Here is an 18,818-nt window from a genome sequence, read left to right as displayed (position 1 = left end):
ATAAAGGATTTCTGATTCTGAAGGTAACAGGTGTAGCTAGGTGTTTTTTGTTATCATTGACATTTTGATGGACTTTTGTTGCCAGGGGTTACCATGAGAAGGAGCTGAAGGTCCAGGCCTGTGATTGGCCACAGAGTGATGACATGGAGGTCAAGGCTGGACTGGGCACGCTCAGAAACTGGAAACTCAAACAGAAAGGAGAAGACGGCCAGGAGGTTTGTGTTGATGTTGTAGAGCGAGAACTCCACAAACACAGCACGGGTCCTACGAACACACACACAAACACACACTTAAAGAATTAAGATAAGATCAGAGGTCAAACCTCATAACCTGCTGCTCCCAGGCCACTAAGACTGTGCTGAGACCAATTGAGGTTCTCTATAAACAAACCTTAAACGTTTTTGATAAGAAGTCATTAAAAAATTGCACTATACTGTCCAAATACAAACTCCTAAGGTTTGAGCCCCGCCATGAGCAGAGTGGCAGAAAATCAAGAGCTGCACTTCACGCAGATATAACCGTCCCACTGAGGCGCACTGGCTTTGCACAATCTGCATTTTCATTTGCGGCTATCAAACTCTGGAATATTCTTCGAGCTGAGCTTAAAACCTACAACATTAATTACACTGTAATCTGAGTTTTGTTAATTGAAATGTATTGTAAAAATACATTTTAACTGAACTACTTTATTGAACTGTAATTAAATCTGTTTTGTAATTGTTTGTGTGATACAGATTATTACATGTTTGAGTGTTTATTGATTGTTGTGTACCTGCCTAATACTGCAGATGGAAATGAGCTCTTAGCATGAATCTGGCATAAATCATTTCTTCTCTTTTCTGAGATCAATGTATTTGTATGCATAGTCCTTGTTCAAATACATACATAAAAAAAAATAGTTCAGAGGCACCTCCTGTTTTGAAACAACATGTTTTCTTAAAGTCAGTTGTTTTCATCACATGAAGTTTTGCTTCACATGAGAATAAAAACTGTTTTGATGACAGATCCCTGCTGTGAATATTTCCAACCTCACACCAAAAGTGGTATTAACAACCAACATTCTTTTGTGTTTTATTTTAATGTTTGATGTTTTCATGGGGGACTTTTTAATGACTGCAGGCTGTAAAACACATTGCACTTCAGGGACAATCAAACTTTACGGATACGCATGGTTCTGATTTCTTTCAATCATTGTGAAATGGTGAGCACACACTGGTTTCTAGTCCCTGACATCTGGCCTCTGGACTTTCTTTAACCAGTGACATCAGCGCTCATAACTCTGTTTTTTAAAAGCATAACATTTTTAAAATAAACATAAATCATTTTTTATTGATTTTATTGCCTTGGACTATGTATTTATTATCTGGCAGTGCTCTAGGATTTTATTATTCTCAGCTCTTTGCTTTCATTTTTTCAGTTCGTGAAACCCTGATTCAGTTCTTGTGTTGATTTTCTAATCTGGTCTCTCTGCGTACCTGTAGTCGAGCCACTGGAGCTGCTGCAGCCGCTGTAAGGAGGAGGAAGCCTCCTGCAGGGTCCTGTTCAGCTGGAGGACCACGTCTCCTCCGTCATAACGCCACGCACTAGAAAGACAAGTGGAAGGAGACACAGAGGACAACAGAGAACATTTGAACCCTGTGAGGCCTCACACATCAAATTACAGCCAGAACATTCTCATTTTCTGAAAGAGATTATTGCGCCTTTGCCAAAATACAAAAATACTACTTTATTGACCAAAACAATGGTTTTTTTGGAAACAAAAATAAATATTCATCAGTACATTTGGAAAAATTAATCTGATTTGGTTCTTTGTTTTTTTCAAACAGGAACGTTTCACAAGCTCTTTATATTGCAAAAAACAGGGGAAATTACATTTTAGGTGTTGATCAATAGCTATTTTAAATAATACTAGGAAACTACTTTTCTACAACCTTATTTACATTTAATTTAAGGACAAGTACATTTAACAGCACAGGTGCAAGTCTTAGCATTTTGGGCATCGGTTATTTGAAAGTTCATAGGGGACAGAATATGTCCTCCAATTCAGGACTGTCCGTTATAAGCGTTTCAGGGTTAAATCGTTGGAGGGATCTTAATTAAAAGGCTGCCATAAGAAAAGTTATAGATAAGAAATTCTACATTTAATCTTTTAACAACTCCAGTCACGATCATTACTACCAATTATATATTGTATGTCATTTGTAGTAAATATATAATTATATATGTAATAATAAAGAAGTGCCTTCCTTCAATTACTTTAACAATACTAGATATTGCCATGTATGTATAGAAACTGAACCGACCTACAAGTTAACCTGAAACACGCCTTTTTAAAGCCAGGCTTTCAAACATTTCCGTACCCGTTTGCAGTGGGATTCTCAGCGTCTTTCCCCTTTCCCCAAATACTGCCTTCTGCCCCGAAACCCCCTGCAACTGGAAGGAAAAGTAAAAGTTAAAAATGTTATTGTAAATATTAAGAAGAACACATTCAAACAAGAAAGAAATTCAGTTTGACAATAGATGTCAGGGAAGGAAATAATGATTCTGCTGGTGCTAAACATGACGTTTTATGCAGTCAACTGAAAATGATTGAAACAGACATGTGTCTCTAAAAACATATAATACATATCTTCAGTGATGATTCCTTACTGTATCTTCAAACCTAAGTTTTTTATTTATTTTTCAGCTCCATCTAATTACACAACTAACACAAAGACAGTAAACCAGTTTAAATCTTACCCAGCGCGTCACGACTTTGGCGGAGCCTCAGCGTGCCGAGCAACACACTTCCTGTGTCCCTCAAGAGGGCAGATTCATCCAGTAGCCGTGGCAACAGCGACTCATTCAGCCAAACCAGAACATCAGCTCGACTAAAAGTAAGAAAACAGTTTTAGATATATTGTGTCAGATATTGGGTTATGTGTTTGTGTGTGCACACTGTCAAGGGACACTGTGGATCTGCTTTATGTTGAGCAAACAACAGTTATGGACAGTTTCCTTCAGCGGACCGAAACGCAAGGGAAGAAAAACCGATGGCCAGTCATGGGAGCGGCACAGAAATCGTTACTTTATTCACACTAGGCAGAAGGTTGCCTTTTAGAAATGAGACATCTTTCGCATCAGAATGAAGGTTAACATTAGTCAAAAAAAAGTCAGGTCTTTAGGTGTAAGTGTGTGTACCTACTGATGTTGTGGTACTCAGGTGTGTGTGTACCTGCTGATGTTGTGGTACTCAGGTGTGTGTGTATGTGTGTGTGTACCTACTGATGTTGTGGTACTCAGGTGTGTGTATGTGTGTGTGTACCTGCTGATGTTGTGGTACTCAGGTGTGTGTGTACCTGCTGATGTTGTGGTACTCAGTTGTGTGTGTGTGTGTACCTGCTGATGTTGTGGTACTCAGGTGTGTGTGTATGTGTGTGTGTACCTGCTGATGTTGTGGTACTCAGGTGTGTGTGTATGTGTGTGTGTACCTGCTGATGTTGTGGTACTCAGTTGTGTGTGTGTATGTGTACCTGCTGATATTGTGGTAGTCAGGTGTGTGTGTATGTGTGTGTGTACCTGCTGATGTTGTGGTACTCAGGTGTGTGTAGTGCTCGCTGCAGCTGGGTGCGCAGTCTCAGGCTGTGTGTGTCTTTGGCCGAGTCAGAGTAGTTGAGGAGCAAAACCACCAACAGGAAGAACATGTAGACCAGGAAATTCTGAAAAAGGCAAGAAACAATTCTGTTAACAAACAAGAAACAGAGCTCTCAATATCGAAACACAGACGATATCCAGCACCCCCCCCCCCCCCCCCCCCCTCTGACTCACCTTCAGCATGGTGTGCAGCATGTGGACCTTGCGGGCCTGGTGTCGAGCCTGAGACAGAGCGAAGCCCTGAGGGGGTCTCACCCTGGGGACCCGCTGCACCACTCTTTCCACCCGGGGGAACTCCACCAGCACATCCTGGTCCTCTGGACGCAGGCGGTGCACACACACTGCGTAGTAAACCGCCTCACACAGCACCTGAGGGACAGAGGAGCCGTTATGTTAGGCTGGGAATGTCTTTAAAAAGTCAATATACTAAGAAAACCTTGGCTAAAATAATTGTTCACAGGGCCAGGGCAAATGGGAATGAAGTCAAAGAGCTTTTGGGTGTGTGCAGTAAAAAATAACAGCTTTTCAGTAATAAAATAACTGCTTTTTTCAGCTCAATGGCAGTGGAGTTCATTGAGTGTTGAGGATTATGTCTTGTTTACATCTGAGAATAAATGTGTGTACCTTGATTGGCTCCAACAGCAGGCAGGAACACAGGAAACTGGCGAAGCAGGAGATGAGCCACATCATGGACACGTTTTGACTGAACCCGTGACCCGCCCAAATTGAAACGATGTTTGCCAGAACGAGCCCCCCCCAGCTGCCCCACAGAGCGGCCTGTCCACACCAGGGAGGAAACCGTCTGGGTCGACACACGTCCGTCACAACTGGAGAGGAGAAAAACACTTGGTAAAAGGAAGCAGGTCCCCGAGATAAAACCAAGCAGATAGAGGATTTAAAGATAGAGACTTCTGAGAGTATTCATATGTTTAATTCACAGAATTTCAATGTTAGGAATTCGGTTAATATGTATGTATTTCACACTTTCACAGTTCCACAAAAGAAACTGAGGACTTGTATTGCTTATTCAACATTCAAGCAGCAAAATTAAAGCACTTTGTCAATGCTCTGCTTTCACATTGAATCATTACTATACTGTAATTGCCTAGACACTCAGCCGCCAGCACCGAGCTCATTACTGAATACAAGTAAAAAAGAAAAGTGAGTTTCCATTCAACTTGGCTCTTGACCGAATGAGAGAAAGACGTTTTATAAAAAAAAAAAGAAGAACAGTTTGCAGATAATTGTTCCATGAAGAAAATAACTGTCGGATGCCATATCAAATTGAACATCTTTTACAATGACTTTGTTCTGATGGTATTTACGATTTAATGTATTTGATTGGAGGAAACATTTGTTTGCATCTGCATTTAATTTATAAAATGGACATTGCTGTTATTTTACTCAATCACAAGAAGTTAAATCTGCCATTATAAAGTATTCTCAGCGCTCAGCAAATCACTGTTTGCACCTTATTGGCCCTTTGATAGCTTCATTCTTGAGGATTGATTAATGCGGGCCATTAATGCTCTGATGATCTCTTTGATTCAAAAGGATTTACAGGGTGACTCTTAAACACACACACACACACACACACACACACACACACACACACACACACACACACACACACACACACACACACACACACACACACACACACACACACACACACACACACACACACACACACACACACACACACACACACACACACACACACACACACACACACACACACACACACCACACACACACACACACAACACACACACACACACACACACACACACACACACACACACACACACACACACACACACACACACACACACACACACACACACACACACACACACACACACACACACACACACACACACACACACACACACACACACACACACACACCTGTATTCGAGGTGAAAGCAGTCTTCGGTGGGTCTCTTCTCACAGATTCTAGAGGCAGAGGCTCGTTCAGCTGCTGGAGGAGAATCACTTCTGTCTTATCTCCGAAAATGCTCGACCTGGCACAAACACAGCGATGGAAATCAACAATATAATATGATTGAAGCTTTTGAATCCATTGTTTTTGATAACCAAAACATATTTAGAGATCAAACGTACAGGTCAGCCATCTCACTCTCATCTGCCTGAGGAAAGAAGTTCTGTCCATCTGCCAGGATGTGTTTGATCAGATCCTCGTCTGTGAGCGGAGAGAAACAGCCTCAGCACTCTCATATGACACAGACAGTGTAGTAATACAACCAAATGCTTCATGTAGTTATTAGACGGAGTCACTGATTGGTAAATGTGGTTGAAAAGTCTTCCTGTTTGGGTTACCTGAGGAGGTGAAGTGCTTGTTGCGCTGGTTGGTTCCCTCGTGGTCGTCAGGGTTAAAGGTCATGTCGACACCCAGGTGCCTGCTGCCCTGACCCCTCTTCAGCCTGGGCAGCCCTGCCCCATGCCCCGCCCCTCCCACCACAGACACATCACTCAACAGCTCTGGCCAATCCCGGTCCTCCATCTCCTCCTCAGCCATGCCCCAACTCTCCCCGCTGAAATACACAGCGACATGTTTGTTAAGAAGTGAGATTTACCTATCCCCCTCTTTTTATCCAATATGCTTTGTATTCATATCTGCTCTTTTAGCTAAATCCCAGATCAAATGCACGCTGAAGGCTCTTTGAGCATGTTTTCTCTCACTGATTGTGCTGTTATGTTAAATGTTTGTTGTTTGTGTTTCATGTATTGTGTCTGGATACTTGTCTGTTGAGGTTGGACATGGAGCTGCTGTGACGCAAGTCAAATTTCAGTCTTGATCTGACAAATAAAGTAATATCGTATCGTATCGTATTTACCCTCACGCAATCCTACATTATTCTTGGCATTTCTCTTCCAATAAGTTCAATTCTCTAAATGGACTGTCATGGCAACAGAGTATCTCACCTTTTGGTTGATGGAGTGGGCAAATCCAGATTTGTCTCTTCTGAGTTTGTCTGCAGACAGAGAAGAATAATTGATGAATAGATAGATGTGGAAAGAGAAAGAGTCTGACGCACACTAAGGGAAAGTATAAAATATCTCCTCTTTTTCCTTGACTGATAGCACTCTCTTTTTACTTAAACAACCCCTGGGCTGAAAAAATTCTCATGTTAAGGTTCATATATACTGTATATGTTGTGCCTCTACCGTGACATGTCTCCATGCTTGAATGTTCAAAAAGGTCTTTATTTTTGACTGTGCTGCAGTGTTTACTTGTTCTCTCCCTCTGAACATCCCCTGCCCCTATCCCACAAATGTGTTAAATTGTATTTGGTTTAGACATCTGAGCTATAACTGTATGAGGCATGATTTTTTTTTACTTCACAATCTTTCCCTAGGAGACTTTACCTCGCCATTATAAAACAGGAAAGAGCTTCCAGCAATGGAGTCATCCAGGAAGTCATCAATCTCCACCGACTCCTGATCCATTTGTGGTGGCACGTGCTCCACAGATACGCACTAATGTTCACACACACAGAGGAAAGTTTAAACATCCTGTTAGGCCTGAGGGAGATACTAAAAACCTTGATTGCTTTACAGGTCCGGTCAGGTTTGTGTTACCTTGCTGCGGCTCATTCTGAAGAGCGTGAAGACGAGCAGGTAGAGAGGGTAGACGATCAGGCAGGTCACCACGCCTGCTGCCACCGTCTCTCCATCCAACGAGGAAAACCTGGACACGGGTCGACGAGGGCTGCAACACAGGGGGGGGGCGTTAAATGTTGGAAGAAAAGCACACGAAGGACACAAAGCAAGTAGACAATCACATACCTGTATCTCCTGTCCACCACAATGCTGTACCACAGTGTGTTGGCCAGAATAAAGAGCTGCAGTAACACGGCGCAGCATGTGGCTCTCTGCAGGCGGGTGAAGGGGCTGCGGGGGGGTCTCTCCCAGAGTGACAGCCACAGGTGACTCTCACACAGCGCCCTCTGCAGCTCACAGCGCAGACGGCGGGGCAGCTGACGGAGCACCGCCTCCTCTGAAGGAAACAGGAAGACAAACGTGAGCGAAGTGACACCATCAGTGGATGCCTATTTCTGACAGTTGGGTTGTATTTTCTCACCTGATGCCTCTACTTCAATCTCGACCCGTCCGTCAGTCTTTTCATTGTCGACGGACAGCCACTCATCAACCAGGAAGTAGTAGCTGCTTCCTGTCTGCAAGTCTTTGACCAAGACGTACTGTAGCAGCCACGCTGGGGACAGACCTGAGGAAGGGTTGAGAGCAGAGAACGTCATTCAAATATCAGCTCTGTTAAGTCTGTGATAACAGGTCTGTGTTGGATTGCATATGTGGTTCTGTACCCTTGTTGTCATGCCAAAGTCGTATTTTCCAAACGCTGCCTAGGTTGGTATCCATGGCGATGTGAAAGATGTCGAGGGCGTTGCGCGTGAACGCTCCTCTGCTGTCTAAATGGCGGTGCCCGCTGTGACTCTCACGGCCAAACAAACTGACTCCAACATGAGCCGTGGTGCCTGGATGGACGGGAAGAAGCTTATATTATATCAAATATCCCCAAAACATGTTTAACGTGCAGTCATTTTTTTTTCTTCTATCCTAATAATAGAGTCACTGAACCGGGTAAAGTACATTTCTTAGAAAAACTACATTTTGTTTCATTCACACAACATACAGACATTTGTCTTAAAACTTAATTTCTCCCTAATTCTCTATCTATGTCTCCCTTGACCTCTCTTTCATTTTAACTACATTTGATTTCAAAAACTTGATTTCAAAATCTATTTCAAAAAATTATAGTTCACTCTTTAGATTTAGTATGAATTAAAGGTGCACATATATGCTATATTAGCGGTGTACATGGTTATTAACTCATTACAGCTTTTAACCCTCTGAATCCCACAATGTGCAAAAGTTATTTTTGAGTTCTTCGCTTTTGTAGCCATGATTCTGCCGTTTCCATGGAGGTGTACGACTTTATATTGCAGTAAAGACCCCAAAAAGGAAAAGGGAGGGGAAAATGCCCTGAAACTGCTTGGGATTTATATGATTATTTATAATTATTATTAGTTATATGAATTTTCAGACCAATAAAGTAAGTAACTTTAGTATTTATGTTGCACTGTAAAGAGAAATTGTTCTATTAAATACCGTATGTCCACTTTATACCACTTTAAGTGTCCCCCTCCTGAGCTCACCTGCCCCTCGGCTCCAGCCGGTCTTGACCTGGATCTCGTACTTGAACAGTCCGTCTTGGCCGCAGAGAGGAACCACAGCAGCTCGCCGTAGATCCAGCTGGTCCAACTTGTGCAAGATGGCTGCTGCCACAGCATAGCTCAGTAGGCCCAACACACACACCATCAGCACCACCAGGCTTACTGCACCAGAACGCTCCTGAGGGACAACAACATGATTACAAATCTGTGTTTGTCTGGTGCATGCGCACAGAAAAAGGGTTTGTTTCCCTGATACTGACCGCCACTTGAAAGCTGATGGCGTTGGCCGGAACAAACAGGCCTGCGGCGAAGGCTGTGAGGTGCCTGGTGCGACACACTGCTCTGCTGGCGTTGGTCTCTGCCAGAGGAACCATGCCGTCGGTCCGCCACTGCTTCTCCTTCTCACTGAAGTACTGACACAGGGAGGCAAACACCCCGACCTCCAGGCAAACACCATCAGGCTGCAGGCCGGGGCTGCAGGCCGTGCTCACGTTGATGAAGTAATCCAGAGTGGTGTCGTACGACCTGAGATACATAAGACAGAGGGATTTGGTTTTAATCAAATTGTCCAAAGTCAAAATCCCAAATGAATTGCTTGGTAACCTGTGAGCTGGACCATGAAAGCCCTTCTTTCCTGCCCTAGTTGCCACACACATAATCAATTAGTATTAAGTCATATAACACTGCAGGGCATGAACTCTTACTCTGGCGACAGGAAGAAGGTGTACTTCCTGTGGTCGAGATCGTGCCCCCTGGTCATGCTGAGTGTGATGCGTTTGCTGTCCGTGCAGTTCAAATCGTTGGGTTTCTTGTGTGAATGAAGGTAGGCTGTGATGAACGGCTCCTCCACCTTCTCTTCTCTTTTATACCTCCCTCTGTTATCTAGAGATGAAAAAGAAAACATGGATTTGCGTTCATAAAGAAATCCTGTTGCCAAACAAAAAAATAGACTTTCCCCTAAACAATATCAATAGATACATAAAAGACCATTAGGAGCACCGTGCATTCACAATAACCAAAGCAGGCAGTTATATGTACTTCACAAAGTGAGTTAAATGATTTTTAGTTCTAGTATGTAATTTCCTTATTTGGTCAATGGCTTTATATTGCTCTTGCCAAACGACACACAGAGTCATTGATCCCTGAGAGAAAATTGCAGCAGCACAGCTTCGTAAATACGATACAACGAAAAGCAACAACAAGAAGTCCATCTCTTTTAAGGCCAGTCCAAAAAACAACAGTGCCATTAAAGCTTTTAAATATCAAATGTATTTTGTTGTTGCTACTTATATTTTTAATTGAAAGTTTTATTCAAAATCTTTTTATATATTTAAACAATATCATTTTTTATTAAGCAACACATTTACATATTTTTGCAAATATACAACCACACATTTTTTGAAAAAGTACTCAAAATGAACAAGCATCCCTACAAAAGAGAAAAAAAGGACAAACAGACTTCATTATTTACAACTTTTAAGAGAACATGATTGGTTCGAGGGCACTAACGTTTTGTATTCAATGAGCCCAATATGGCTAAAATCTGCTTACCTGCTGCTTAAAAGCAGCCAGTATTGTTCAAAAGTGTTTTAATGTCCAACTAAGGTCTGCGGGTTGTATACCTAGGAGTAGTACTATACATATATACATTATATAAAGTATGTGTGTGGTGAACGGGAGGACCCACCCTCCTGAGAGGTGAAGTTGAGCTGAACAAACAGCCCCGCCTGTCGGTTGGTGTTTCCTGTGCTGACCATGACGATGACGGAGTCGCAGTGGCTGATGTTAATAGCCGTGGGGAAGACCCCTCCTCCAGCAGAGCCCTCGGGACCCGATTCTGCTCCGCTGCTCCCGTTGTTAACAGCGACGGTGATGGCCAGGCTGTCGTCCAGTCCGGAGATGGGAATCTGGGTTCCATTTTCAGTGCGGAACTCCATGGATGCCACCTCAGTGGAGACGGTGTAGTTCGCCACGTAGTTGAAGGGGAAGGGGTTGGAATCCACCTTGTGAGGAAAAAAAGGAAGAGAAAATAGAAGGTTAGATCTGATGAAGTGAGGCTGAAAACACAAAACAAAACCACTTCAGACAACTTATTTATTTGAGTGTGTTGTGTTAAACCCTCTGGAGTCGGTGGACGCGCCGGCGCGTCCAAGTGCACATTTATTTACGTATTTAATCATAGATTTGCGTTTGTAAGGAGTAGAAATATGATTCAAATATCTGCGGAATCGCGAGAATCGTAGCTTTTCAAGAGTATCTCCTGTGAGACTGTACCCAGGGCACAGCAGCCAATATTGCCGCTCAAAGCAGCTTGATTCGGCGTTACACTGTGTGTGATTGGTGGATTTGTGTGTCAGTCAAGGACATCTCGGCCGGCCGGCAGCCATGTCGGTCTGAAATGACCAATGGACACTCTAGAAATCTAAGGACCTACCCACCAATACAAAAACATATAACAGGTGTCTCCCATCAGTTTCAGTCTTTTAGTCTGTGAAGAAGATAGAGAAAATGGCTCGAAGGAACTTTACCGTTGCGGACGCGCTGGATTTTATTTTCGCGAGCGGCAGTGAAGAGGATGGCTCATCAGAACCTGAAGGCTTCGACTCTTCTTCTGAAGAAGAATACAGGGACAGCAGGGATCCATTTGAGGATGGGTAAGTGTAAATATAACTTGTAGTGCATTTGCCATTTTGTGAGGAGTACCGCGAAAATGAACAATGGATTTATCAACCTTTTTATTTTCCCCTCATGAACTTTTTCTCGGGACAAAATAGACTCTTGATTAGTAAACGTTTACTCTGTGTAAATGTTATTTATGTGTAAATGTTATTTTGGTGTGTATAAGTAAGGTTACATGTGTAGATGCATGAGATAATCCTTTATTTGTCCCACAACGGAGACATTTAATTTATTTGTGTGCCTGCCATTTGTGGGGAGTGCTATGTTTGGGGAGTACTGTCTGTGTGTGTGTGTGTGTGTGTGTGTGTGTAATAATTATTGCCACAATTTGTATTTGTTTTACAGAGAGGTTTCACAGCTGCCTGGGCCTAGCGGCCCACAGATGACATTTATCCAGGAGCCTCCAGCTGTGCCTGCCACCATGTTGAGATCTACCGTGGATCAAGGGCCTTCACCACTGCCATCCCCACCAAGCACTAGTGGACCAGCATCACGACAGCTGCCTCCATCTCTGCCTGCAACGAGGTCAAGATACACCTCAGCTCCGCCACAGCCATCACCATCAACCCGGACAGCAAAGAGGTCTCGTAGAGCACACGTACCTCCCACACAGCCACCAGCTGCCCATGCACCATCACCCCCACCTGCACAGCAGCCAGCTCCACTGTCTTGGAAGACAGGCGACGACCCTGACACTGCTCCCCTGTCTCCAGGTTTCAACCTGCTCGCACACCCGGGCCACAGCTCAACAGTATCAAACAAACCCCTTGAGCTGTTCTTCAGTGCACTAACAGTACAGACACTCTGTACCAACACAAACAAGCGGGCTGCACAGGAGATGGGAAAGGGTAAAACCTACAAATGGACTGACTTGACTGTAGAGGATTTCTATAAATACATGGGGCTGCTGAAACTGGACAATGTATTGGACTACTGGAGGAAGGATCATTTTGTCAGTGTATAATGAATAGTTGGTTGAAGGAAAAAAAGTTCTGATGTTCAATATTGTAAATAGTGAGATTTTGCAGTTCTATTTATATACATTGTTGGTATTATAATAAATTGTTGGTTGAAAAAAAAAGTTCTAATGCTCAATTCTTTTTTTGTTACACATCACATGAACCTTGTTATGTATTATGAAGTCATTATTCAGTCCTGATATATCTCAGTCCCTGCTGTGAAAGTAGAGTGATTGTCCCTTCACTGGCTTCCGGTAACTGCTAGAATCCACTTCAAGACACTGGTATTTGCGTACCATGCTGTGAATGGATCTGGCCCTTCGTACATCCAGGACATGGTTAAACTGTACACCCCAGCGCATGCACTACGCTCTGCATCAGCCAAACGACTCGCTGCGAGGGGGATCCAAGTTCCCATCGGCGAAAACACGTGGGTTTGCTATCCTGGCTCCAGGATGGTGGAATGAGCTCCCCATTGACATCAGGACGGCAGATAGCATGCACATCTTCCGGCGCAAACTGAAAACTCATCTCTTTCGACTCCACTTCGAGCGATAGAACTATTAACGAAGCACTTTTATACTAATAAAGGACTGGCTTACCTAAAGCCAGTTGAGTAGCACTTGAAATGTTTTTGCTCTATGAAGCCTGATGTACTTATATGATTCTGTTTTCTTCAAGTTGTATTTTGTTGGTCGAACGCACTTATTGTAAGTCTCTTTGGATAAAAGCGTCAGCTAAATGCAATGTAATGTAATGACAGCTGTTTTACTCAGAATGCGAATTTATAAAATTTCATTTTAGACATGAATAACACATTTATATACAGTGTAATTCAAATATTTCACTACTTTTGTAATCCTAAGACTGGTAACCAAATCCAAAACACCAAAACAATTCGATCACATCAGTAAATTTGTGTTTTCACAAGAGTTTTGAAGATTTTCCGAAAATCGGATGTCAAATTTTAAGCTTTTGAGCTACTTATCTCATCAAACAGTGCTCTAAGGTGAGTAATTTGCATATATAACAATACTAGAGATTGTCCTGAACATTTTGATATGTAACACATGGGTGCCATGTTAGAAGAAATACATTTAAAAGGTGATTTAAGAAAACATCTAAAAATCGAGAAAATACCCTTAGACTCCAGAGGGTTAAGAGACTCCGGCACCTGCAGCTATCATGCTGCCAAGTTTTACAGCAGCAATCCAGAGAAACAAAGAATGTTGTACTCAAGTAAGTAGTTTCCCTCCTGTTACCTGAAACAGAAGCTGCATGATGCCGTTTCCTGCAGCCGCTTGGCGCAGACTGGAGTTAAAAGCTCGAGGGATGGAGAAACGCTGGCACTCTGGAAACATAAAAAGAGGGTTTAAGCACTGATATATACTACTGTTAGTTACCACTTACAGAAACACTAAAAGCATAACTAATGATACTAGATACACAAACCCACCTGGAAAGATGTTGCCATGGTAGCATAGCAGACTCTGGGGGTCCGCCAGTTTTCCCGTGGCAATGATCTCGGCTCCCCTCAGCACGAGCGCCTCCTCATTGAGCACGCGGGCGTGCATGAGGATCCGCATGAGGACCGAGGACAGGCTGTAAGCTTTGGCCGCCACTCGCAGAGGGTGCTGCTCCAAAGAGGAGTTGGAGGGGGGTGAGGGGGAATCCAGGTAGGCAGGCTGGAGGTAGGACTGTGATGTTGACTGGCCAACCTGATGGATCAGATCACCTGGAGGGACGGGAGGAGATCAGGTTAAAGGGACCTATCATGCTTTTGGGGATTTTCCCTTTCCTCTAGTGTGTTATACATGTTGTTGTGCATGTAAATGGTCTGCAAAGGCTACAATCCCAAAGATCCCTCCAGAGGGAGTTTCTCTCCCACACAGTTTCCTCTCTGCCTTAAACGCCTCCGTTGTACTCTTTGTATACTTCAATAACATAGTGACATCACTATGTAACACTCGTGGTTCTACTGTATTGGCTAGTGCACCAATTCACATTGTATGTGATGGGCTAAGGGGTTGTAGATATCTAAGCGGTTGACCAATCACAACAGAGCCGGCAGGCTAACCAATCAGAGCAGACGGAGCTCTGGTTTCAGACAGAGGGTGAAAAGAGGTGCTGCAGCACAGGCTGTATGAGAAAAATGAAGACCTTTTTGAACATTGAAGCATGGAGACATGTCACAGTAGAGGCACACAATACATATATGAACCTGAAAAGCAGCATAATAGGGCCCCTTTAACAGCTCAGGATATATGGTAAAGAATAAAATGAAGTTAGAGACACAGTAACAGCACAGTGTCACTGTAGTTTGTTTTTCTCAGAGGATAGTATACATCTTGTAAATTAGGGGACACAAAGTATATTGGCGCTGTTTATATGGCAGAGGAGGAACAAAGTCATTGTATTGCAAGTCACAGATAAGTATTTGTACTCAAATCCTAAACTTTGAGTGTCACAAATTTCCACCAGTACTCTTTGCGTACTGCAACTGGTTATACGCAACAGCACTTAGAAGGCTTTACCCTCCACTTAGCAAGACACATGCACAAATGAAGACTTATTGCAAGATCCTAATTAATGTTACAGTTGACTGTTATCCAAACTTTCACTCTTACCCATGATGTTCAGGATGTTGTCGGCTATCTCAGTGGGAGTGACGGTGCCCTGCTTGGTGTCAGTTTGCAGGATCTCCAGCATGGACTCCAGCTTGTTCAGAGTGCTGTTCTGACACTCCTCGCATATGAACTCCCGACTGACCGCCTGGAAAACAAACACACATTATTTATTACCTTTAGTCTTGCCTTTTCAAATGGCCCTTCTTTCTTAATTTACTTGTTTCCCCTGCCCTCTTTCCTTTCCTTCCCCCTCTAGCCTCCCTCTCATCCTGCTCACCGTGCACTGAGCCAACGCAGCGGAGGTCTGCTGGATGTCGTTGACGGTGGTCAGGTCGAGAGCCGTCAGCGCTCTGGTGATGTTGCTGCGGACTCTGACTCGGTAACCGCGCTCTGCTGGGGAAACCCGGACCCCCTCCCTGGACTGCTCATACTGTAACAAAACAAATATAGGGATGCTTCAACTGATGAACAATTGGATGATGATTCCATTCCTCATTGCTGTGTGTCGGGGACTCTCCTACCTCATTCAGGACTGTTATAAGAGCCAACGATAACTCTCGGACCCTCTGGGAGTCTCCCTGCTCCAACAGCTTTTTAAGTTTGATGTCGGATAGCTCATACAGCCAATGGGGAAGGCTTTTGTACTCAGGGGGCAGATCTGGCAACAGAACCTTGATGGACCTGGAACCAAACACAAAACGTTATTAGTGTTTCTAACAGGGTTATATTTGTGTTTCTCCAGACTTGATGCTTTCATAAATTGTGCTAGGGTGAATGCATTAACCTACAATTACAGTGTAGATTTAAGATACTGTTTTTGTTTACATACAGTACATGCAAGAATAACTGTATATGGCTGTGTCCACATGTAAAACATTTCCACGTTATATAAAGAAAGCCTGGGGAAGAGATAAATAGATCGTGATCAAGTTTATCTGTAGATATTTTATAGTTTTTATTATGTATCAGCTCATTTGTCCTATTTTTGTTTACTTTTGTGTTTTTCTTAGTCTTTAGGCGCTTCTTTCCTTTTTCCAAATGCCTCTTGAAGTACATGTAGGATGTCTTGTAATCCCACTGCATAAAAACAATATGTAAATGTTTTTCTAGGGCTGCGAGCAAACAATCTTTTGCAGGAGCTTATGCCCATAATAACTAAGCAAGTCTAAGAGGGGGTTAATTTATTGTTCAACATACTTTAACAGAAAGCCCCTAACTGCAAGACAGCACAGATCTAAACTATAATAAGCTTTGTGGTGAAAAAGAAAAGGAAAGTCAGAAGTCAACAAGATAACAGAAATCCTTGGAGATAGAAGGGGTTATTCTACCTCTAAGAAACCCTTCTGTCATACACGGGCTAAGCGAGCTATGGAATTGAAGCTGAAGGACTGGGTCTTGTTTAATTGGTCTCACTGCCGCTCAGAAATATGTAGTTACTTGTTGAGTGCAATGATGGAAGCTCCCTGGTGGTCCTCCACTGTGATGGATACATTCACATAGTGGTGGGCTGAGCCGAAGCCCGGGGGTAGGAAGGCCGAGTGCTCGGGGCTGCTGCCTTTGTACACGCAGAAGTCCTCGCAGTAATCTTCTCTGCAGCGCGTCACCAGTAAACTGTAGAGCAAAGGAGTCTCCGAGACCCCGAGGTCACTGTAACCTGGAAGCAAGAAAACACATTCACTTTTAAATACTTGTTTACTTTTTCTTTATCTATTCATCTGTATTTGTCAATTGTTGTAGTGTATTTATCCCATCAAACATAGTAAAGGGTTCATGTGTTTTAGAAAGAACAGATATATCGTGGTGAATTTGGACGAGGTAAAAAGGGAGAAATCTGATGATCAGACAGGATAGATTTAACAAAATCAATTGGCGATGACAAAGGGAAACACGTTTGGGATTCAGGTGTGTGAGGCCACGTCCTCCTACCTGAGCAGCTGAAGTGAACTCGGTCCAACAGCGTGTGTATCGTCCAGTCTGCGCTGTCTCTGTCCACGTACGCCACTCCATCCTCCCCTTCCCTGCTCAGGCGACACTTCCCGCCATCTGGGGGCGTGTTGTGGTGCAGAGTGATGGACGCGGCGCCCTCTCCATCTAAACTGTCGTCGGTCACATGCAGGGTGAAGTTGTAGGAGCAAGGTCGCAGGACGCCCTGCCGCAGCACCAGATTCATGCCGTCACCTCCTGTGGTGGTGGAGGAGGAGTCCAGGACAAAAGTCTCGTTCTGCAGCGTCATGGCACTCCAGCGCTGAAAGGCAGAGAGAGAGAAATATAGGTATTCATACATTAATTGAGCAAGGATAATCCATCCTAAAAGCTTTCAAATAAAGGAAGGGACACATTATTTTTCTTTTTGTTCATTTGTTTTGAGGTTTGCCTTGATGCGTTCATCACAAGGCTGAGCCAATAATTAGATTAATGCTTTTAGTATGTTTTTTCCTTTTGGCAGGTTATGAACAAGGAGTAATTTGGTTGAGGCTCTAAACATCACTTAATTACTTTGATGTACAAGAAAAACCCTTTCTGATCATCCACTTTCTATAATCAGTTCTAAACTGTTATATGTTCTGTGTTTATGAGGTGAGAACATTGTTTTACCTGGGAATCTTTATAAGTTACTTAAAAACTCAAATTTGACAGGTGAAAAATGTATATTCATGTTTACTTCAAGGAGAAATATGTATATGTGAGAACTACATGAAGATAGATATATGATATATACAGAGTACCAAACTTAAAAATGACCCCTGCGCAGTGTGAAAACAGGAGTAAAGTACAATTCTAGGAATGAACCTAGTTTAGAGCTGAGTCATCTGCTACAGTATGTGCAGGTTGAGGGTCAGGGACTCAAGTATTTTGTCTTTCAAAATGTTTCCCTGTGTTAGCAAGGACCAAACATATTGGCCCTGGCTCAAGTTGTATATACAATTACTTAATTCTCACAACCACACAACTGTATGAAGAAATATTTCCAGAGAATAAAGTCTGAATAAAGGAAAGAGGTGGAGACCACCTTACCCCAAGTGAAGGAGTTCAAGTATCTCGGGGTCTTGTTCTCGAGTGAGGGAACAATGGAGCGTGAGATGGGCCGGAGAATCGGAGCAGCGGGAGCGGTACTGCAGTCGCTTTACCGCACCGTTGTGACGAAAAGGGAGCTGAGCCAGAAGGCAAAGCTCTCTGTCTACCGGGCCATTTTCGTTCCTACCCTCACCTATGGTCATGAAGGATGGGTCATGACCGAAAGAACGAGATCGCGGATACAAGCGGCCGAGATGGGTTTTCTCCGCAGGGTGGCTGGTGTCTCCCTTAGGGATAAGGTGAGAAGTTCGGTCATCAGGGAGGGACTCGGAGTTGAGCCGCTTCTCCTTCGCGTCGAAAGGAGCCAGTTGAGGTGGTTCGGGCACCTAGTTAGGATGCCACCTGGGCGCCTCCCTAGGGAGGTGTTCCAGGCACGTCCAGCTGGGAAGAGACCAAGGGGTAGACCTAGGACCAGGTGGAGGGATTATATCTCTTCGCTGGCCTGGGAGCGCCTTGGGATCCCCCAGTCAGAGCTGGTTGATGTCGCCAGGGAAAATAAAGTTTGGGGCTCTCTGCTGGAACTGCTACCCCTGCGACCCGACCACGGATAAGCGGGAGAAGATGGATGGATGGATGGGTGGAGACCAAGGACGAGAAATGATTATGGATGAGGATTTTGCGGTCGT

General features: G+C 43.6%; 1 protein-coding gene across 1 annotated transcript in view; it reads right to left on the bottom strand.

Annotated features, from left to right (window-relative positions):
• pkd1a (polycystic kidney disease 1a) overlaps nucleotides 1–18,818 on the bottom strand; it is a 77,486-nt gene that overhangs the window by 7,633 nt on the left and 51,035 nt on the right. Inside the window, 27 exon segments of the mRNA XM_034239143.1 lie at nucleotides 93–264; nucleotides 1,476–1,583; nucleotides 2,361–2,433; nucleotides 2,740–2,870; nucleotides 3,559–3,698; nucleotides 3,808–4,002; nucleotides 4,258–4,460; nucleotides 5,545–5,660; nucleotides 5,761–5,839; nucleotides 5,977–6,191; nucleotides 6,583–6,632; nucleotides 7,027–7,137; nucleotides 7,240–7,369; nucleotides 7,447–7,657; nucleotides 7,742–7,885; nucleotides 7,983–8,153; nucleotides 8,835–9,030; nucleotides 9,113–9,377; nucleotides 9,557–9,734; nucleotides 10,540–10,855; nucleotides 13,753–13,841; nucleotides 13,947–14,225; nucleotides 15,118–15,262; nucleotides 15,395–15,547; nucleotides 15,639–15,798; nucleotides 16,555–16,771; nucleotides 17,044–17,362. Of these exon segments, the coding sequence (XP_034095034.1) occupies nucleotides 93–264; nucleotides 1,476–1,583; nucleotides 2,361–2,433; nucleotides 2,740–2,870; nucleotides 3,559–3,698; nucleotides 3,808–4,002; nucleotides 4,258–4,460; nucleotides 5,545–5,660; nucleotides 5,761–5,839; nucleotides 5,977–6,191; nucleotides 6,583–6,632; nucleotides 7,027–7,137; nucleotides 7,240–7,369; nucleotides 7,447–7,657; nucleotides 7,742–7,885; nucleotides 7,983–8,153; nucleotides 8,835–9,030; nucleotides 9,113–9,377; nucleotides 9,557–9,734; nucleotides 10,540–10,855; nucleotides 13,753–13,841; nucleotides 13,947–14,225; nucleotides 15,118–15,262; nucleotides 15,395–15,547; nucleotides 15,639–15,798; nucleotides 16,555–16,771; nucleotides 17,044–17,362 (4,566 nt within the window).

Source organism: Gymnodraco acuticeps, unplaced genomic scaffold (genome assembly GCF_902827175.1).
Source record: "Gymnodraco acuticeps unplaced genomic scaffold, fGymAcu1.1, whole genome shotgun sequence".
NCBI lineage: Eukaryota > Metazoa > Chordata > Actinopteri > Perciformes > Bathydraconidae > Gymnodraco > Gymnodraco acuticeps.
The sequence above is the reverse complement of the archived record's forward strand: the minus strand, read 5'-3'. Positions and strand labels throughout refer to the sequence as shown.